This window comes from Buteo buteo, chromosome 30 (genome assembly GCF_964188355.1).
Source record: "Buteo buteo chromosome 30, bButBut1.hap1.1, whole genome shotgun sequence".
NCBI classification, from domain to species: Eukaryota; Metazoa; Chordata; class Aves; order Accipitriformes; family Accipitridae; genus Buteo; species Buteo buteo.
Window position 1 is genome coordinate 3,880,584 of NC_134200.1, and position 22,446 is coordinate 3,903,029.

The 22,446-nt window shown below is 42.3% G+C and overlaps 1 protein-coding gene across 1 annotated transcript; it reads right to left on the reverse strand.

The window, feature by feature from the left end:
* Positions 1–1,633: 1,633 nt before the first annotated feature.
* Positions 1,634–19,190, reverse strand: LOC142025833 (poly(A) polymerase gamma-like). Its single transcript, XM_075018512.1, has 21 exons — positions 19,154–19,190; positions 18,421–18,652; positions 18,278–18,344; positions 17,524–17,605; positions 17,324–17,433; positions 16,036–16,089; positions 14,854–14,965; positions 14,077–14,166; positions 13,307–13,445; positions 13,078–13,150; positions 12,872–12,992; positions 12,470–12,554; positions 12,008–12,061; positions 9,489–9,608; positions 9,040–9,149; positions 6,597–6,718; positions 6,335–6,504; positions 5,311–5,417; positions 4,996–5,234; positions 4,039–4,110; positions 1,634–1,846 (listed from the first exon to the last, which is right to left on the reverse strand). Exons 1-21 carry the CDS (start codon positions 19,188–19,190, stop codon positions 1,808–1,810), a joined length of 2,235 nt encoding a protein of 744 aa, XP_074874613.1. The 3' UTR covers positions 1,634–1,807.
* Positions 19,191–22,446: the final 3,256 nt, after the last annotated feature.

Sequence of the window (22,446 nt, forward strand, 5' to 3'; positions counted from 1 at the left end):
GCAAAGACGGACTGGGGTGAGAAAGGAAGACGGGCAAGAGTCTGAGGTCAGCCGAACCGAGGAGAGATGAGGTGTGAGTAAGAAACAAGGTTGGGTGAAGACAGCAGGTCATTCAGACAGGGTCTTCCCAGCAAAGAGGAACTGCCCAAGGACAAGCAGTCCCAGTCTGATTTTCTTGATTTCTAGCCCTTTCCTGAAGGTCAGACAGCCGAGAGCTCAACAGGCTGCATCTTCTGCAACAAGGTAAGCATCAGCCCCCAGGCTACCGTTTTGCCAAGAGCCCCCCCAGAAACTACACAAGGTCCAGCAGCCTGGAGCCCCGAGCCCGCGGGCCACGCTCGGAGCTGGGCACCCCAGGGGTAGATGGTGGCTGAAGAAACCCTCAGGCGCAGGGAAGGGGAGGGAGTCCATGCTGACCAGCATGCTAGGAGGCAGCAGGCAGTGCTCAACAGCCCACCCCTCGCCTCCTTCTCGGAAAACACCCCACTGGACTCTGCTTAGTCCAACCTGGCCCCGCAGCACTCGACGAAAGGCAGAGCAACAGCAGAGCCGGCCAGGAAGCAGGGGGCTGTGGCTGGTCCCCCCAACCCCTCTATCACTTGCTCTCTCTAGTTTCTACAGGGACATCCATTGCAACAGCAGAAGTGGAGGCGCCTTCACACGAACCACTTCTTTGCTTAGACCTAACAAGTAAAACCACAGGAGATGAGAATTCCTGCAATGGAACGTCTTGCTCAAAGTTACTAACCGTACACCATTTCAATGCAGAGCTGCTCCTCTTTAAGGAGATTGATCATGCATCCCTCACCCCCTCCAGCTGGACCTCCAAGCCACACACACAGAGCACCCAGCTAAGAAAGCAGACAGAAAACAGCAAAGTTTGCAGGAAGTCTGGTATCAAGGAGCCTCCCTCACCTTCAAGTCCAAGATATTTTCTGGCTCTGGTCATCTTGTGTTCAGCACGATCACAATTAAATACATTCAGTATTGGGTTTAGGGTCTTAGGGGGATGTATTGTGGTAGAAGCAAGAGAAAACAATGCGTTTGTTACTGGGTTTTGTTTTAGCTTAGGCATTTACTTACTTGGGGTTTGTCGATAACCCTGAGGATCTTGCAAAGCTAGCACTGATTGCTTTGCTTTTCAGTAAAAACAAAAATGAGGAAGAAGGCCACATACAGCTTTTCTCTCCTTCAGGTATTCCAGAAAGAACTTGCCCTACTACCAGCTCCATCTGGCAAATGACTAAAAACCTCTGTCCCCAGATGATCAGTGATAAGACACTATGCCAGGAAGTGATGTGATGATGCAATTGGTAACAGCTAAGAAGTGCTTCTTCTAGCACTGACTCTTGCTGACCTACGCTGGACCAGATTCAGACAGGACTGCTAGAGTCAACAGCAGCTGCAAAGTTATAACCGCCTATGTTTCCCAGAGCATATAAAAGCCTGCTGGAAGGATTCACCCTAAAGGACAGGAACCACGCTTGGCAATATTGTCTCTAGCTTGGGTTGTTTCCTTCTGTGCATTGTAGGGAGAGGAGTCTTTATGCACGAGGAACTTGCCTTTCAATCACTTTGACAGAAGACTTGCTCCATAAACAAAGGAAAACATTTCAGTTGAATTGGTGCAGTGTGAACTTTATTTAAAACAGCTGTAATCTAATCTGCATAGTGCTGGGGCAGCATCCAACCTCTGCACTAGCCAGGGAAACTCCAGAACAGCAACATCACTCTGCACGGGGCCAAGCGTTGAGTCAGGGTAGATTAAAGCGTGTCATCTGACCTATGCTGGATCAAGTCCAGGAAACTAGTAACCTGACTTCTTCCTAAACTTCTTCTTAACAGCCTAAGAGTGAGGGGGGATAAAAACAACAACAACAACAACAAAGCACAATTAGAAGATAATTCTGCAAAGCAAGAGTTAAAAAAAAAAATCCATGTAAAGGCATATACTTTGATATCAATTAGCTAGGTTAGTTTGAGACCAGTTGCAGAAATGCATGTGCTGACTAGAGGTTAAGGGCACAACGGCCTTTAACAGTCTTGGAATATTCAAGTGGAAGAATTTGTTTAAAAGCATGGTAATATTACAGGCTTGTAGACCATTACAAAACACTTTTCATAGTTGCTTTGCTGTTTATCTTATCACCTACTCCAGCTTTAATTCCCTCAAATTCAGGATGGAGTTTTATTTACACAGGTGCTGACGTTGTATACCTACTGTAACTAGTACACAGACTTGACAGTATTGAAAGACCATGGTTTTAACACAGGTCACAAAACCAAGGTAACCATTTTATAAACTCAAGGTGTAGCTCTGCTAAAAGCCACTTAAGTAGCATGGGTTCTCTTTCTTCATTTCAACCTGTGAGTAAACCTAAGCCTTGCACTCTTAAGTTTTGGTTTTTTTCGAGGGGAGAAGGAGGAATAAGACCTCTCAAACCCACTAAGGCACATTTTCTAAGAGATGAATTGCACTTGAAGCAAGCTGGAAACCAGAGGTAATAAGGAAAAAAGGTAAGTATACGGTCATGGTCATGCTTCCTCCACAAGTTTGGAACACCAGCAGTAGGGGGAATGCTGGAGAATGAAGACCGTGCAAGATAGCTACATGCCCCTTCGGTCTTGTCACTAGGGTTTGAGGTGGATGCTTAAGATGATCAGAGCTCAGAATTGCTCTTTAAGCCAAGCAACTAATTTTAAAAGAAGTCAGGGGTATCTGTTGTCCGCACAGCAAACTGGGACTTCAGCTGTCAACGCAGTTTGCAAGCTGCACTATTCAGAGGGTGTGAATTCAAAACCTGGAAATACTAGAAGCAGGAAAGCAGTGTTCCTAGTCTCCTCAAATTTACTCTACCATGACATCATCATTTTGTAGAACATACTTGTTGTGGCACTGCCCTGCCCGCCTTACATTTGGTTTACTTGTTTGGGGTTTTTAAGCAGATCCCACGTGCATTAAAAAAAAAAAAAAAAAAAAAAAATATTTTTGGAAGACAGTATTTTACAGTACATATGAAAATACTCTGGAAAAACATACAACTTCATTTACAAAAACACCAAGTTATAAAGAAATTACAATAAAGAGATAGCACAACATTTCTTTCATAGGATCAGAATTTCTCCCCACCCCTCAAAAAACCCTCCTGCACTTAACTGGGTAAGCAGTGTTACCGGTTTACAGAACTGGAACTTCAGACTACTACAAGTTGTCATGTAACCACGCAGAACAGCTTTCAGGGATTATCTGAAAACACTCTCTGCATGCCAATTCCTTTCAAGACTCTACCTTGCAGGTGGGTAGCAGTGTCACAACAGCCTTGGCTATTGCAATGTTTAAGTACATCTTCAGCTGTGTGTTCTGAGTTTAGCTTTCCTACCCAGCGACAACAAAAAAGCCCTCAAGTCTCATGCTGGAGCAGTCTCAAGACAAAAATCAGATACAACGGCATGGGACACGTCTATCGTCTCCATACCTTGGTAGCATCCTCTGCTGCATTGTCTTCAATACTTCAATTATTTATGGGCCTCCACGGGAGGCAATACTTGTGTAGCACGTGGCCGTGTTAGGCAGGGGACAGCTGCTAGCTGAGGAAGCTGAGCCCCATTGTGATAGCTGCACAGGAGTGTATGTGCCAAACGGGAAAATAGCTTACGAGGAGAACAATAGATGCACATGCACTAGGAAAGCACAAATGAATACAAGCACGTTCATACACACTTGAAACCACAACGTGGTTGCAGTAACTACTTAACCTGTTGACATACATTCTGAATCCAAGTCACAGGGCAGCTTGGTTTTTGTGGCCTTTTCCAAAGCTGTTTCAGCTAGTGACGGTCAAGACTTTTGAAAAGACTAATAGGGATAACTCTGACAAGAATGTATTTGGGAAATGAAGACTGAAAAAAGTTAAGCTAAAAAGCATATTTTTGTTTACATCAATAAACGTGTAGAGTATTGATGTGAGGTAGTCTAGGCACTAGAAGAGTCCATTCAGCTTTTCAGTTAGCTACTGAGTAAAACCCCTTCCCAATTACATTGTCTGTAGATCTGCTGCTGACATCTTCTGGATTGCCACCGCCTTTGAATGCTGAATCCTGGCCAGTTAACTAGAAGAACAGAACACACAGACTCAAAATAATTGCTATACTGAAGTTACCTTCATATTTGAGTACAGCTTCCAGTCAACACATTAAACATATTAGCGGCCATTCTTAAAACAACATTTAGACAACACTACCCTTACCACACAGGAATCTCAAGCCTCGCAAGAAGTCGTACTACCCAAACCTTGAAATCTGTACCTGAAGTATTCATTAGTAGGTAACAGTTCTGCAAGCTGATTCTTTACAAGTGTCAAAATTGAGTTTTTTCTAGTTGTTCTGTGCCTCAAATCAGAGGTCAAGCCACACAAACAGCTGTTTAAGGCGAGTTATGTAGAGCAGGAAAACAAATCAAGCATTAATCAAAAGCTTCCACAAAAACAAGATTTAACAAGCAACTCCACACGCTCATTTCAGCAGTGGACAACCTGTTGAGTAGGCTGCTGACTTCTAAAGCAGCAAAACTATCAAGAGGCATTCAAAAATCATCTGCCAGAACAAGATTAGCTCATACGTCTACATTTATAAGATTCATATCCTCTTCCTTTTGAGATTTGGGGTTTTTTTCTGAATTAAAAACTGCTTCCAGTTCATTGAGCAATCGGTCAGTGCAGTAATATACAAGTACAGTAGTATTTAGAGAGCCTGCCACCAGACCAAAACCAGTCACTAGTGCCAGATCTTGGGGAAAAAAAATTGTTTAATAGCTATACAGTACGTTCAAGACAATTTCTCACACCTACATCCTAGTAAAACTAGCATTATGCTTAAATTTAGATTCCTGAATCCACTGGGGATGCATATATGCATTTCTGCTCAGTTATGTCATTCATTGTACATCAAGAATTAATTCTACTTCAAACCCTCCCTGGCCTAGCCCCCCTTCCTTACCTTTTCTCCGTCTGCTAGTGTTTTGGGCCGTTCTTCTGATGGAGGTGAATGAGGTCCCTCAGTGGTCAGTGAATAAGGTCGTTTAGGTGCAGTGTTCTTAGGATCTGTAATTCGAGTCCCACTTAATTCATGCTGTCCTTGGACAAAACGTGCTCCTGGTTGAGAAACTGTGTTACGTCCTGGAATGGTGCCACCAACTGGAGGTCCCAATGTTCTCATTGCAACTGTAGCCTCCGCTTCTGTAAGAGACACCGCGCTTCTAGAGTTCAGCCATGAAATTAAAGACTGCATTCCACCCACTACGTCAATACATACTTGAATCAGTAACAGGAATGGAGAGTCCCTTAGGCACTGATGGCACAGCTACACGAGGTAGCTTCTCTCTCTTGTTAGCATCGTTAGGTTTCTGGTACACAGCATTTCTGTAAGAGTCAGATGCTAGAGTTATAAAATGCTCGTTTGTAAAATACTATACATTTCCTTTCCAGAAAGCCCATGCAAGACACATGTCTGTCTTCTTAGCTCATTGTCACAGCTCTACCAAACAACAAACTCACAGGCCATCTAGCACAAGATCTTCATTTTGCTGAACTTCAGACCGCAAATTTAAACTTCAGTGTTTTCTTTAGTCAGTCTCTATGTACTTGTACTGTCTTCCAGCTTAGTATATCCAGCACTCTGTACTGCTTTTCATGAATGTATCTGCTCTACCCATACAGGCATCCCATTTTATTTTATTTTTAATGCTACTCCTACAGTACCAAACGGTCTGAACACAGCAGGCATTACACATTTGGTACTCTTGGGCTATTACTCTCAAGATTACATATTCCTGGGCTGAAGTAGCTCATGAACAAGCAGACCTCCCAGGAAGTGACACCCACTTTTACTGCCCGAGTTCTCATACTGCTGCACCAAGGCAGCAGCAGCTCTAGTGTTGCTGTGATCAAGATCAGCACTTCAGTAGAACATCATACTGCTTGGCATTAACCAGACTTTTTGTTAGAAAGAACAAAATTACCTACATAGAAAACACTCCGGCTTCAACTTACACACTAACCCAAGGGGATCTACATTCAAGACCAAATAATTCCTCCGGTATCCACTTCTCCTTTCCTCCTACATGTCTTCATGGATATTAAATTCATTTTTTCAAGGATTTCTTTAACCTGCCTCTCCCCATGTGCCCAAAGGAGATGACAGCTTTGTTCCTGAAGCCATTAGAGCCCTCCACATGCTTATGAACAACACAGATTCAAACAAGAAATCCTAGACCTCATTCACATCGCGAGTCAGTTAAAAAGCAGCTTCTTCACAGCTTTAAGGTTACGGTGCTAACCTTTCTCTCTCGGCTGTAGAGGTGTCCACTTTAGAAATCTTATGTAACAAAGAGGAATTATCTGGTGTTCTGGAGCCCGTGTCTCTGGAACTGTCCAAACAGCTTCCATCTGAAGAAGTCCTTTTGCGCTGAAGCCCACCAGCATTTTGACTAGTACCTGGCATGCTTTGCTGAAACAACACCATCAAAATAATGAAGTCTTCAAGTAATTATTAAAGCAAAAAAAAAAAAAATTGCCAGAAGAGCCCGATTTTTATTATACCTTCTTTCTTTTCTGTAAGGTTTCTGCAGGCAAAAAATGGTGGAGGTGCTTTCTCTTCACGTGAGCTGCCTCGATCTTCATACCTTCCTTTAGCACATTGAGGTAGTTAGCCTGGCTGTAAACTAACAGGAAATGTAGTGTTGTAGCTTAGTGGGAATGTTTGCATTGGGTATTTGTCAAAGTTACACATGGTTTCGTTAGAAACAGCAAGCCTTGAAGTCTGCCCAGCCCAAACAAAGAACAAGAAGTTGTCTCAAGATGAAAGTGACCCCAGATGCCCATTTCACATCCAGTACAGACCAGACACGTAACAGCTATTTTAAGTTCAAACATGCATTTATGTGCTCAGTTACAGCTGTGGTTTGCTAGTCATGCAGCTCACCTCTGAGCTGATTTTAACCTGAAGGAGATCATACTCCTTAACCCTTAGTTGTCTGGTTGAAGATAGATCTAGATGACTTTCTGAATCAACCCAATTGTGCTCAGCTGATGAGAGAACAGACACCTTACTCAAGATTCAGACTAATTTTTTTTATTTGATATTTACAGTGGCGATTGTGCGGTTTTTTCCAAACAGTTCTGTAACATCATACAACTTTTCAGTAATTTAGGTGTTAAAACTCTACCTGTCCAAGACAGACGGGATTTGAAGGACATCTGACTTATCAGAACCACTACAATTTAAACCAGTTCTTCTTACGTGCCAGCAAGCAACCTTTCATGCAACTAAAAAACGCTATACTAGCACAGCAGTTTTTACAGAATTAAGGCACATTTAGAGAAGTTTAACAAGCCTGTCGTGAGCATAGCTGGAAAGTCAGCTTACTAGCATACAGAGTGGGAATCAAAGGAAGGACATGCAACCAAAACAAAAAGGCTTACAACAAGTCTTTCTGCAGGAGATCTAGAAGTGAAATAAAAGCACAAATGTGAACATTCAACCAGCAGGAACAGTTGCTTCAGAGTAAATCCAATAATGTTGTTATGGAAAAGTGAGATAAAGTTCATTTAACAAAAGCCTTCCAAACTGTGAGCCTTATACTCTTGAGCCCATCAACTTTGCCCTCTCAAAATATTCTCTCAAAGTCAAGGCACATGATAAAAGCTTTCTTGCACGTAACTACTGGTCACTCCCACATTTGCCAAAGGATATCACACCTCTCAAGAAATACCTTTTCTGGTCAATCTCTCTGCGTTCAAACCCTGTATCTGAAACATACGATAGGCTGTGCTTCACTAAACTGAGAGCACACAGCTATGCTAATCAAGTCTGTGCACAGAAATACAGGATTCAACATTAGTTCTAGCCTCTCAGCAGTACACAAACCTTGTTGACATGATTTACATTTGCCACAACATTCAAACACAGTGCCACTGGATGTCACGTACAAGACAAGCATCAGTTCGGGTAACAGTGCAAGTCCGAGGAAGTCACCCCACCTGGCCTGAAACTCAGACAAGCGTTTTGATGCCTTTTTTCTGTGCTTTTCTCATATCCCAAAGCATGAGCTAAAAAGAAGGTCCGCTTTTGCTGCATTTACTCATGTTGTCTGAGCAACACAACACACAGCTCACGCTGGTACCATGGAGAAATGTTTGTTTGCACTGATGAAGAGTTTAAAGGAGTCCACTGTTTAGAACTTTTTGTCCAAACGCACCTGTCACTTCAGAAGAGTAACCCGATTTCCTTAGTTTGGCATTATGATAGCAAGGCATGAGCCTCACAGCACACGTGCGCTTCTGAAAGGCACAAGAGCAGTCAGCTTGGGAAGAAGTAAACAGACTGTGGAAAAGACCTATACTTTCAGACGACTGCTCACCCCCAAACCCCTTTATTCTAGCATTATCTAACAACGCTTGCGATATTACTTTATTTCTGCATCTATCAAAAGGAATAAAGTAAGATGAACACGGAGCTTGACGTGCAAGACTGCATGTCGTTACGATGTGACCACTCACTGCCTTTCAAAGTTCTGGGATGGTATCCTACACAAACTGTTATTTTGGAAACAATACTGTCAACAGGCATTCACAACTTAATTTTAGAGCCCGATACAGTTAATTCCCACTTCCAAAGTTCAGCAACTGACAACTGCTTTTGACAAGTGTAGCTACACCCAGTAAAGGGACATCTCTCTCCTGGCTTCACATCTGACTGTCCATTTCAGGAATCGCAGTTCCTTTCTGATCGTTTACTATGATCTGCAGAACTGTTATTTCACATAGGGGATATGGTATATAGGACTGTAGTACACACTTTTGTTTCAAGGTGGACTTACATTGCCAAAGTGTCAAAATAGTATGTTTCTAAGGCTAATCTTCTATGTGTCACGCTCTACAGAAATAGCTAATACCAGAAGGAAGCACAATTCACTTTGCGAAGCAACTTGCACTAGAATAAAAAAATGAAACCCTACGAGACTAGAGCAAAATAGAGGCTTACCTGTATCCTTGAATGACTGTGTAACGCACGTTAAATCAACGTTAACACTTGCTGCATTTTCCACTTTCCTAAACACGATTCCAAGAAACCACATTGACACATATCCACTCCTAAAAAGACACAGTCACAAATCTATCATTTATGCACAGATGCCAGTTATTTGGGTGCTAGTATCTACTCTCAAGAAGGGATTAAGCAAAACAGTTTAGTTGTACGCAGCAGCTAAAGATGGGAGTCAGCCCATTCTCAAGTTCTCCGAGAACTCCTCCCTCAAGTTCTCCCTTCTTTAAAAAGATCCTACATGCTCAGAACCTTGCCCGTCAGACCTCGTACCTACAAAACAGTAGGTACGTAACTGAGCATCTCTCACAGGTAAGCTGAGGTGAAGGAATATAAACAAGGTACAATACATCGGCCAAACTCCAGTTCAGAAAAGTAATGGAACTCACTGTTTACAAAGTTCTCGGCTGCCAGGGAAAGACTGTGGCTTTACATGTGCAATAGATATAAATTCATTCCTCTCCAAGTTTCCAACCAGCACACGAATTTTAGATTCCACAAGGCCAATCCTGACAAGAACAAGAGACATTTACTCATTTTTGACTGTATCCAGCACAGTAGTTATACGCTTTCTTATAATACAATACTAATACAAAAATGCTAACCAGTCAGTAAGTAGTAAGATTCATTCAGCTGAGCAGATACTAGATATTTATATCACACACACTGGAGCTGGAGATGTTTCCAGGCACATTGGAGCTTCAAAGTTTCCAAAGACAGAGGCAGTAAGTAAGTTTAACTTGTACTCTTAACAGGTCAGACACAACACTTCAACATATAACCTATGATGAAAATATCAACAAGAAGCAGATTCCCAGCACCTCTGGCTGCATTTTGAAGTGCAGCAAAACTTCTTTTTTACCCCAAAGATCAAGGAGAACAACCCTTTAGAAAAGGCTCAAGCACAACTCTTCCATTACACCTGAGTAAAGATGCTATTCTTCCTGCAGATTGACCTGTGAAAAGAGTTTACCCTCTTCCAGCCAAACTGAAAAATATAGTTCCTTTACTAAACAAACGATCCAGTCAACACAGTCTCATCAGAGACTTACCCAAGAAATGTATCATGACCACAAAGGCTATTCTTTTAAATGAAGTACTGGCATTTTACCCTTCTACCTGAAACACTGCTACCCTTGAAAGCAGTCAGAACTCTCTACGTTCTTCACAAGTATCGTATGTTGATGAACAACAGAGATGTGCCATCTATTCCCAAATCCATTCAAGAGTTGGTGAACTAAACTTGTTCTTATAGCAAACGGAAGCAAGTTTGTCTTCTGCTTTTCATTTTCCCAGATGCAAAACTAAGCCCCGTTTGCTGCCATTTCTGTCACTGCAAAAACGTCAGCTTTTACTGCAGCCAGGACTTTCCTCATCTTTAATGTGAGATACAATAAGCCTTCTTCACTTAAAACATTTCACATTAAAAACTATTTGGCTCTAAGCCCTCTGCCCATAACTCCTTGTTGTATACCTAACTGCGACTGACATCAAGCTGTAGCTGACACGATTTTTAAGTGAACAAATTAACAAGTTCAGGTAAGAGGTATTACCTACTAGAGCTATCTTTAAACAGGAAATAAGATGTCTTTCAGAGGTAGCGCAAGAATTAAATCATTTGCCTTAAAGCGCAAGCCAAACCCTGAAGTATAACCAAGGTGTCCTCAGAACAGGGGTCTGGTACACACAGCGATTTTCCTTGCTTACTTGAGCAAGGCAGGCAAAGCACTCATTTCTTCAGAATAAGAACACCACACACATTACAGTACCTTAATTCCTCACCGTTTCCCCTTATTTCAAGACTCACAATTAGTCAGCCCATTCACGCAGGTTCAATAAGTTATTATTGGCATGTCTCCCTTGAGACAGTGACAAATACCATGTCAGAAGCAGTCATGTTCTCTAACCACAGTTGAAGTGGTTCTCACATTACCTTTCACAAAGTAGATCAGCACTCCTGCAATTTACCTATCCACTACCAAGCATGCTGAGATGATCATTTCCAGCACTAAACACAAGATGCCTGAGCACACTACTAGATTAAAACTTAGTAAACACTATTTATCAGCATTCAGGTACTCTGTGCAGACGGTCAGGTTTCACCCCGATTAAACAGCCTTGTTTCACTTCACTGGAGAAAAGTAGGCTCTGGAACAGGCGGACTACATAACCAGAGCAACTTAGCATTGAGTGCAATCTAGTCCTAAATTAAATATTACATCCAGTAAAAAAGCTATGAAACCAAGTCTTCTAAGGCTCTACAACAGTTGTCCTCAAAGTGTCGGGGGGGGATGTACCCCAGGGGGTGCACAAGACAATCCACTGGGTCCAGGAAGAAAAGTTGAGAACTTCAGTAATGTGTACGTAACTTGTAAAGAAGTAGATCTAGACCGCAACTATGTGTTCAAAAATTACTATTTTTTTTTTGTTTTGCTCACAGGAGTGCACAAAAGTTTGGAGACCACTGGTCTATAAGTCAGTAAAAGATCAAGCTCTCCGGTGTCCACTACACATCTGATGACATCAAGTAATCCCCATTTACTTCAGTCTCTGCAACAAGGAACATCTTCCTAACTGAAGTAGCCTTGGGTAAGTAGTCTCCTTAGACTCCTGGCATCTGCTTCTCGAGATGACACAGAGCATACGCACACTAACCCTCTTTGCTCCTTCTCATCATGACTTAGGTCTTTAGGTTAACTTCTTAAACAGCAAGATAACTTATGCTAACTTCCCTTCACAAGAAAGCTTTTAGTTTTGCTGAGGAACTGTCTACTTAACTCCGTACTGTATTCCATGCCTAGCTGCACAGTCGAGTACTTTATTTTTGTGAACCGTATTAACCAAATGAAGGGCAACACTGAACTGAGCGTCAATGATGTATTGAACCCACACTCAAAGCAAGACTTACCACTCTAAGTGATGCTCTTTAGTAGAGGCACTAGCGGTCAGCACAATATAATGTCTAGAAGAAAAGAAAAAGTAACATCCTAGCTCAGGACTTGATATTCCTTCAAATGAATCCAAAACTGCCTTAAATGTATAGAAAATGACTTCCAGACAAGACACATTATATCCTGCAGGCAGCACAGTATTAACTGAAGAAAAACTGATTACATCCTTCAGAATTGCGTTCTGCTGCCTTCTGAGTATCAGAGCTGATTTTTTTTTAATAAAAACAGTGTCAGTGGCAAAACACAAACAGTTTTTCTATCTTCCCTATACTTATCCTTACCAAAATTCCTATGACTACCTCCAGCTTCTGAAGAACAAACATATCAATGCCATCTCGTATTTCGACTGCAAGCTAAAACTCACTATGCTAACCAGTACGGCAATCATTTCAAGTTCAGGTAACAGACTTCATACATACTTGTATTTCTGAAAGAAGTCCAGTGGTTCAAAGAGCTTTGACCAGTCTGATTTTCCTTGGAGAATCTCATTCGTAACTGCAAGACCTACAATTAAGGTTGAAAACCTTACTACCATTTTGTTTTTAAGACTAGCAGAGCGTGACAGAAACTTTATAAGAGAGAGGTTTTGAACAGTAATCGACAGATCAAAAAGCAGGAATTCCCTTGACACAATACACGCCTACTACAACAGTTCATTGTAAAACTGGTCCCTTGTTGCCTGCAACAGGTATACTTCCCTGAGAACTCTTCTGCCTAAAAGGGCACAACACCGCACGGAATATAACCAAGTCAGGTAATGTGGTTTCGTATTGCAAGAATTACACCTGTTAAGCAGTTAATAAGCATGGAAAGAGCTTTACCATGTCTGAACTCCTCCACCATTACCGCTCGCGTTGATGTAGATACGTTGTATGTAGAGTTCTGCTGCGGATAGGCTGGGGTGATGATAGGCATTACGTGGTATCGGTCTGATGGGTTCACCTGTGATGTTAAAACAATTGTGCTCGGCACCAGCAGCTTAGCTTAGAAGAAAGTTTAAAGGCTTCCAAATTCCATGTCTACATACCCTAGGGTCCCATACTGGTAAATTAAGACTGCTCTCTTCCTGTTGTTTCAGCAATACAGGTCTTGGCCACTCCCTAAACAAGAAAAGCCAGGAACTGACTGCCCATTTAAAACTCTGCCATGTAATTCAGGGTAGGACTGAACGGTGTTGGTCTAAATCTTATATAAAGAACCAGCTCAGAAAGTGTTACTGCTTTACGCAACTCAAAATAGTCATAAGTAGCTCTTACCATTCTGAAAAAACCAAGAAGAACTTGTTCACCAGAGTAGAAGCCAAAGCGTTTGGGTAGAGTTGACACGTTCTCGCTACTAGCACAGCACAGGAAACCCCACCAAGAAATCCCAGCACGTTGGAGTAAATGCCACGTCCTACAATGCAGACATTGTCGTTAGCCTGTAGTCTTCCCATGCCCAAGTATAGTCCTTCAAATTGACAGCACCACCTTCACAATCTATAGAATACCTAGCACCCTTCGGCCTCCAAGTCAGTTATTTTTGCAGTGCAACGAGGCCAAAACTGTTGGTCCTTACAGCGATGAGAAAAAGAATCGGTACCACACCACTTCCCAAAATACTGCTACTCTGAAATTTGCCTGCACTGCTACAGCTACTGCTTCACTCCAACTTCCCTTAAGAAGAAGGTTCTGCCATTCTTCTAGCACTTGCTCTAGTCACATGCGCAAACGGTATTTTCTTAGTCCTTATCTATCAAGCTTTTATACCTCACTGGGCTTTTTTATCCTTTCTAGTCAGGTTCCTGGTAAGCAATGCAGCACCTTGTCTTGTAGGCACTCCCCTCATCTCCCCACTCTACCCCCATTAAAAAAACCACAGAATCTACCTCACGGACAGTCCTTGAATCTAAACTAAAACACAGGTTTTGAACTAAAACCTGTTATTTAAACAGCTATCCAAAGATGAAGGACTTCTAACGCTATTGTTTTTTCAGCACGAGGTGCCTCTGAAAAGTTTAAAGATCACAAACAATCACATTACTCACGTTTTGCCCACAGTTTAATTGCGCGGAGCGTGAGCCGGAAGTTCTCTTTATTTGGCACTAGGTGCAGTATTTCATCAGTAACTCTGCAGCCTGTAAGAAAAAACAGTTGAAGTACAGCACTTCCTGGTAACAGGTACAAGTCAGTTCTGTGCTATACTGGATCAATAGCTTACAGTTTAGCCTGCAAGTCTATGAAAACAAGTTTGCGTTACTTGCTTTGTATTACCTTAAAAATCAGAGGTTACACATAACCTTACAGACACATAACATAACAAATTAGAGGTTACACATTCAGTAGCACCTCAGGTAACTGGTGCCCTCAACAGCTTTTTCATACTTTAGACTACAGCCAACATTTTTCAATAAGGCCCTTCTACAGGATTCCGAAAGCTAGGTTTATTTCGACAGCCAGGAACAATTAAACCAGTCAGTGTTAAACAGTGAGCAACTTCGGCTTCAGGTATTTTAAATATCCTTTTTTTTTTTTAATCAACTACCACACATTCTTCTCTATCAAGTGCTCTACCTATTCATCTGAAGCAGTTTCTGTGGCAAACTGGAACACCACACACACCCCAATCAAAGAAACATGCAACACAGGTCTATCTAAACACACAACTTGAAACAGCTAAATTTAAGCCCGCTCGCCACCTCCTCAGACCTCAAGTATACAGGGGATCAGTTTCTGCACCCTGTACAGAAACTTGGGGTGTGTAACGTGCATTCCATACCAACTTTAGTAACATTTTCTTGTTAAAGATGTGCAAATATGCTTACCATTTAAGCTCCGTATACATCTTATATCCAGGCTTCTGAGACACGAGTTGTCTCTGAGATCAAGATTCTCAGCAACAGTTGGCACAGACAGTCTTGCAAACACGAGATCAATCTTAAGAGGAAAAAAGTGCCAACCGTTAGAATGCCCCGCAGTCTGCAAACAGCACACTGGTGGGGGACAGTTACTCAAGTCTAAAAAGAGTGGTTAACAGTTGTATTTAGAATTATGTGACTATAGATACATCTCCCAAGAGGTTTACTTCCCAGAAGACTCAACGCAATTTCTAGAAGTTCCCAATTTTATTTACAAAGCCTTCACTGCATCACCCCTTTCTTTTTAAGCTAGGGAAAGGAAGAGGGCATTTTAAGTTGGAAAAGATTACTCTAGACTTAGAGTTCCAATTAAAAGGGAACTTAAAATTATTCACAGAATTAAGACTTAAGTTCAGTCACCTCAACTATACTTCAGCAAAGGAGAGAGCATTTCCTTTACGCAGTAAGCCCTTTTGATTCTGAAGTATCTGGATTTTAGTACAGTCTGAGGCAAGAAGATTATCCTGTGAAAGTCTGTACCAGATAAAGGCCACAAAAAGGTCATTGAATAAATCTCTTTGTGATAGTGATACCAAGCAGTAACTCGCTTAGGTACTACAGCAGGCAGGTCTTGATTCATTGCCTAGGATGTATTCAAGATAGCTGGATTCCTGCAACTGACAAACCTAGGCGGGAGTCAAATGAGTACTTTCACTTTCCATTTTCCAGATTGTTTGTCCCACGACCACTTCATTTTGGATTTGCAGCAAAACATTTAGTCTGCTCACATGATTCGTACAGTGAACTACACTGTACACATCCCTCTGTAGATACCTAGCTTGGCAGAGCTAAGAAGACTTAGCAAGGACACCGCCTCTGCTCCCACTCTGCACGATCCTAGGGATAAATGCTATTCAAGCAGGCTACCCTGGTCTACAGCACAGGTCTAGAAAAAGATGTCCCTGATGCTCCCATGCCTGCTAGGCTCCCTAGGGGCTTCTTTTCCTATAAGCTCCCGTTCTACTGCAATGTCTTCTCCTGGGATACGTTGCGGTCCAAAATAGCACAGTCACAGCTCCCTGGAAAAGTTATCCTATTCCAAAGCAAGAAAAAATTTATTCACTTAAAAAAAAATAAACAAATGCTTACCTCAATGCCATCAAACTCAAACTTGACAACTGGTACATATGCATCTTCAACTGCCTGGAAAGGAGAGGATAACTGCGTAAGAAAACATGGTTTGCTACTTTAATGTTTCTCCTGAACTACGATCAAATGCAGAATTTACACTGCTAACTACTCAGTATAAAGACTGAGCTGCTTCCAAACCAAAAGAATTGTTCCTAAGCTGCAAGCAGTACAGCAAGCACTAAGATGGTATAATACTAGCTTTAACAAGTTATTTAGCCAAGAGATTCGGAGGCTGATCACATATTGTAATGAACAAACAGGGCACAATGAGCCATCAGTATCAGAGGTTGTAAGGTACTTAACCTTGGTGGTGAGGAAGAAAAGCAAGAGATTTCTGTAGCTATCTTACTACTGGTTAACATCCAGAGAAATCGAGGAAATTCTGTCCGCATTTGACAGCACGCACTAGCCTCCTGTATTTTTATTTTCTACCATGCCTGAGATGCTGTCAGCTACCTTATGGGACAGTTTTCAATTTTGTAGACCACTCGTCAGAACTGTGCCACAGCCCACTGAGTCTGTCTTCGGTCATCTAAACAAAGGCTCATTAGCTATGCGTATGAAGTCTTTCAAAATGTCTGCACAAGGAAGACCAGGCTGAGAGAAACACTTCTCAGGAGTTCGGTTCTATACGCAAGGTACACAACATGTGCACCGGCGGGTCATTTTACAAGGCAGTTTTGTATAGTCACAGCACAGCTCCTATTGACTTTATGCAAAGCTGCCTGTGCGTCTCTTCTACAAAGTCTCAGGCTGAGTAGCCAGAGAAGAACAGGACCAGAGGAGAATGAATTAGAGGTCCTAAAGTACACCCAGAGGAACACCATGGCAAAGGTACTGACAGAAACCTTTCCACATCACATTCAACTTCCTCAGCTCTCAGGCTGCCCCTTCCTCTACCTGCACGCAGTTACCTTCTTGCCAAGCCCCTTGCTACAGCTAAGATGAAAGCAAGGCTCCTAGGGACAACCTTGCTTTTTGATACTATAGCCCACTCATTCCCAAACCATGGGTAGGGGAGAAGTGAACCACAGAGATTCTGATCGGACGTACAGTCATTGGGGAAGGGAACCAAAAGCTTGACTTCCAACACTTTCCTGCTGCGTAGACAGTATTTTACAAGGGACTCAGAAACAAGTCCCTTTTTAATTTTGGTTTGTAAGACAATCACTACCAATAGGAGTCTTTAACAGGAATATTCTTATTGTCGGAGTTGCACAATCTATCAAGGAGAGAGCTTGCTTACTCTCAGCTTTTTTATTTCCTCCTGACGTTGTAGTTTTTCAAAGAACGACTGAAAGAAATCCGATCTTTCTACATGTCTAGGAGCAACACAAGCCACATCTATGTCAGCACCTGCAAAGAGATGCCATTTCTTCTGTTACTCTTGGAAGACACTTTCAAACATTACAACTATGACCAGACAGCAAAAGAGCAAAAGTTTACCTTTAGTGTGTACTCCAAGCCTGTAAGAACCAAACGTAAATATTTTGCCACCAACATTTGCTACTACTGAAGGGGGAAGATTCTGTGGGTAGAAGAGAAAGAGTTTTCTGGAGAACAGAAAGATACACGTTGACCTACATGCAAGTTTAACTAGCATATAAGTTACTTAGAAAGACTACAACAGCCTCCATAAACAATGTCTTCTCCCTCCCATACTGAGCTGTTAGTCTAATAGACTGATACTGTTTTTCTGAAGGGAGTGCTTGCGACTCACAAACAGCAGCAACAAAAAAGGTGAGTAATGTAGCAGTCGCTTCATCAATTTAAACAAATTAAGACCTATTATCAGTCTTCCCTGCAGCAGAGCCGCATAAATTAACACCATCTAAGAGCCATACCAAAGGCAAGTCTAGAGTAGTAATTTCAAACTAGATTGAGTGCTGTAGGCTGTCTGGGGCAAGTTTACTGCCCAGTTACCGTCTACCTCCCCCCACAATGTCTTGTTTCAGCTTTGTTAACCGCTACAAGTCAACTGATCGAGCCACTTCACAAATTTATTCAGTGCCCCAAGGACTTGAAGGTCTTCATCTGAAGTATCTTTTATACATTATTTCAATGGCTCTTACTACAGATCTCCTTGATACTTAAGAAGGAAGTTAAATGTTGAACTTTAGCATAAATCCTAGTAGTATCGCCTTTGGAAGAAACAAAAAGGCTTCAGCTGTTTTGATAAGAACCTATCAAAAAACCTTACCTTGCTCTCACCGAGTTCTGAAATCCATTCTTTGACCAAGTTATTCAGTCTACCAAGAACGACCAGCCTGTAAAGAAAACTCATGTTAAGTTTGCCCTAAAAAAAACCCCAGGACATTAACAAATTTTACAGTCTTGTTATACCTGTGATTCAGTTCTTCCTCCTCTTCAAATACCCCCAATGCTTTCATCGCTTCAAGCAGCTTCTGAGTATGAATGGAATCTATATCCGTAGGAGGAGCCAAGCTAATTGCAGAAGTAATTCCATAGTGCCTCGGAGGCTGGTTCTGCAGCCTAGGAGTACTGGGGGAGAAAATAAAATACCAAAGACCCCACAAAAGAAAAAAACAAAAACCAACAAAACAACAACCACCACCTTACTGCAAAACACCCTTCCACTTACAGGTTTCCAAATCAGCTTCTGCCCTTTTGCCCAGCATTAACATAAATGAGGGAAAAAAGATCCTGCTTATGGTTTTTAGATAACTTGACCTAACTTAGAAGCCACAACTACTTCTTTAAAAAACACTTGTGGATATAAGAAAAGATCCAAGTTGCTACCATCTGAAGACAGCTTATTTGCATTGCGCTAGACAGTTAGAACTGATCGCCAGGAAATGAAAAGGTTTGAAATCCACGAAGGGTGACACTACGTACAGCACAAGTTTTGGACACATTTCAGTTTCACAGCACTTTCGAGTTAAGGTTATTCCCATCAGCTTCCTGATCACATTAAACAAGACAAGTTAACACTGGCTTCTTTTAGTTCAATGTATTTGCTGTGCTTCTACTGATTCTGAAAGGACATTATAGTTGATTGCAGAGCAAGGACAAAGTGGTCTGTTAAACAGAGTTGTTGCAGTAAATTCAGCATTACCTTGGTTTTGTCCATGGAAGAGGATGAAGGAAAACATCAACCAATCTGCAGCTAATGTTGCTAGCAGAGCCTTGTGCTCTTAACATAGCGTTCCATTTTTATAGCTCAGATGCTTAGCTCTACATACATCTGGTTTAATCTAAATCCAAGAGATGTACGTCAGCATGCAGAGCAGCACAAGTTAAGCTCTGTTTGTAGAAGGTGCTCAAATCTGCTTTAGCTAGCTCACTGCCCAGTTAGGCTGAGCATTACCAGCTGAAACCAGGAGAGAGAAAGGAGTGGCACAGGAGGTAAGAACTGTACTTAATGGATCAAGGGTCTCTACAGAAACACTAGTAGCAAAAGGGGGACACACATTGAAAAGGTCTACAACTCATCATGCTTGTCAAAGAGTCCATATCCAGACCCTAAGGCTACAGGGATTACTGATGGCATTATTCAAACCGGCTATTTTCCTACTTCACAAATGGACAGCTCCAAATATTAGCTGGGTTAGTCAAGAGACGCTTAGAACTATTGAAGGCATCTGACCCACTTTGGCTAGAATGGGATGAGGCTCAAAGGACAGCCTCAACACTTGATTTTAAAAAGATAGCTTATTACAACTCCTTATTTCTAGTTGTTGCCTTTACTCTGCCACTGAGGGAAGATGGATTTCTCTCTCGCAGAGTAGCTTTGTCCAACTACAGACATAGCTTTTAGTCACCTAGTGGGCTCCCCCACCCCCCTTCTCTATGAGCTCATTTTTCAAACTTTTTTCTAGGCGTTTTCCAAAAAGCTCGAGGGGGTGGGGGGTGGTATTAGGACTGTAGCCCTATTAACTAGTCTCCCCAGTCAGAACGGCTGTTTACTTTCAAGTGTAACTAGGCCCTGACCTAATTTGCCTTGCCTTGTTTATAGGCATTGTCAACTTCCACTTCATAAGTAAAAATACTCCTAATGCGTATTTTCCTCCTTATGATACCATTTTCATAACAAATACAGAAGGAAAGCCTATGTTTAATTGCTGTGCATTACATCTAAATTAAAACGCCTACAGCAGCAACTTCCTACATGCTTTACGTATTACTTGCAGTGTACAACTTGCACTTCAGAAAGTTTGCACAGCACAAGAATGGCTTTTAGACTTTGCTAGCATCCAAGATCTTTCCAGTGTACAGAAGGCCACCATCTAGCTGCCTTTCATTGCTCCATTCTTCCTAGAGAGGCTATAATTAGAGACTGACATAAAGGCCAATATCAATGAGATATATCTGATATTATGAAGAGTAAATTCTTTTAGTCAATAGTAGATATTTTACAGTTGCTTGCATGTATTACTGAAAATTTGATCTCACACCTTAAAAGTTGAGGAAAATGGCATTGGAAAGTTTTACTGAGAGAGTGACTTATGCCCAATAGAATTCGTTCCCCTTTTAGAATTAAATAAATAAATAATTCAATGCATAAAATCTTCCTTCTCTCTCTCTCAACTGTACCAGGCTGCCAGGCATATACAAAGAAGAGGTCTTATGAGACAAAGTAGCATACGTGGCATACTACCTATTCCTCCACCAGCCTTCTGTTTAAATGAGAAGTCTGTGGCAGTTTAATATTTTGCCAACTCTTGCTATGATTTGTCCACCATAGGGAACACCTCCAACGTACTTCTGTTGCGAGAGATCCCAATTTTATACAAGAAGTTCAACTGATTTGTTCCAAGTGGTGTCGCTCCTTTATAGCTTCACAAAGCCGCGAGCCATTTCTCCTGCATGCTCCGAGAGACAACGGATAAGTTTATACTATTACAGTTCAGGGAGTTGCCTTCAGCCTTCAGGGCGGTGTATGAGCCTTCACTGTGAACGCGTCTCTCCCACTCATGAGGTTGGCTTGCCTCCAGCCAGGTAGAAATGTATCACGCCAGCCTTTTCCACCCTCACCACTTGGGAGGACGAATGACTGGAAATCAGCTCCTGAACCCCCAAAATCGATAGCACAAACCAAACCAAACCAAACCAAAAAAACCCAAACAACAAACCAACCAAACCCAACCAACCAAGAAAACCCCCAAACCCCATGACCTTCACTGAAGTAAAACCACCTACACCTTCCATTCCTACCAGACAAACTCATGCTAAAAATAGCCTGCAGACACCTGCTGGCAAGCTAAAGCACCTTGCTCCTGACGACAGCATTCAGAGAAAGCCACTTTTTTTCCTGCCTTGAAGCTGGGTCGGTAGCCCGAGAGCAGCACCCAGCCGCAGGCCGTTACAAGCTTATGGTGACAACGCAATGCCGAGACACGCACAGAGAACCTTACGCACAACTACGTTAAAACCAGGGGCTCTGACAAATTTTTCTAACCTAAATGATTCTATGACTGTAGGGTTCAATTATATGGAACTTAGTTACTGGGCCTGAAAGTAGCTCATGGTCGCAAGAGCATTCCAGACACCTTTAGAAGGCCTTGAACAGAATAAACCAGAAGACAGAAGAAGAAAGATCCCAATTAGAAAAACACAGGTGCACATTCCACGATAAAGGGAACTTGGCACAAACAACCTCAATTCAGGGGCTTATCTTGGCCAATTGGACTGAGACAAGTTTCGCATGCTCTAGTTAATATAGCCAATTATGTCCTGTGTTTATGCGTGTGTAGAGAGCGAGTATAACTAACTGTATCTGACGTTTATACGCGTGGACAGTATCGATATAACCAATCACATTTTATGTTTGCGCACGTGGACACCAAATGCTTGCATGCAGCAGCCAATCAAAGCTTCTAAACAACTTAGAGAATTGTATAAGAATGATCAGCTAGGCTCAATAAACTGGCGACTTTAATCATCGTATTGGTGTTCTATCGTCCGGGCCCCGCATGGAATAACCCTAAACCCTACATATGACTCTATAAAGGAGGTGCTTGTCTCGTGGGGTTGGTATTTGAATGAGCCGTTGGTCCTGCTGTTGGTACCCAAGCTGATGACAGGTTTGCAGGAGATGGGGGATATCCTGGAGGGGGAACAGTGTACCCAGCAGACGGAGGCTGACCAGGTGGAAACTAAGGAGGAAACGGTCTTGGTGGTAGCCCCGGTGGAAGAGGAAGCGCATGGGGTGCTGGAGGATACACGGAAGGTGGAGGCACAGGCACAAAGACTGGTGTTGATGCTGGCAGTGTTGGGGCCCGAGTCCTTTGGGTACGTTCACTGTTCGGGCGGCCTCAATTTGAGCTTCTGAAGAAACCCCCACACATGTGTCACGGCTTGTTACTCTCTCTCCCCTCATTTTAAAGAGGAAAGCCAATGAAGCGGGAG

What these genes read in the sequence shown, in the direction of transcription:
- LOC142025833 (XM_075018512.1), bottom strand. Translation starts at nt 19,190, where the DNA reads ATGTTTTCCTTCATCCTCTTCCATGGACAAAACCAAG. An exon ending in AGGAAATAAAAAAGCTGAGA is followed by an intron (nt 16,090 to 17,323) that starts GTAAGCAAGCTC and finishes TCTCCTTTCCAG; the next exon opens with GCAGTTGAAGATGCATATGT. An exon ending in TCTACAGCCGAGAGAGAAAG is followed by an intron (nt 5,418 to 6,334) that starts GTTAGCACCGTA and finishes TGACTCTTACAG; the next exon opens with AAATGCTGTGTACCAGAAAC.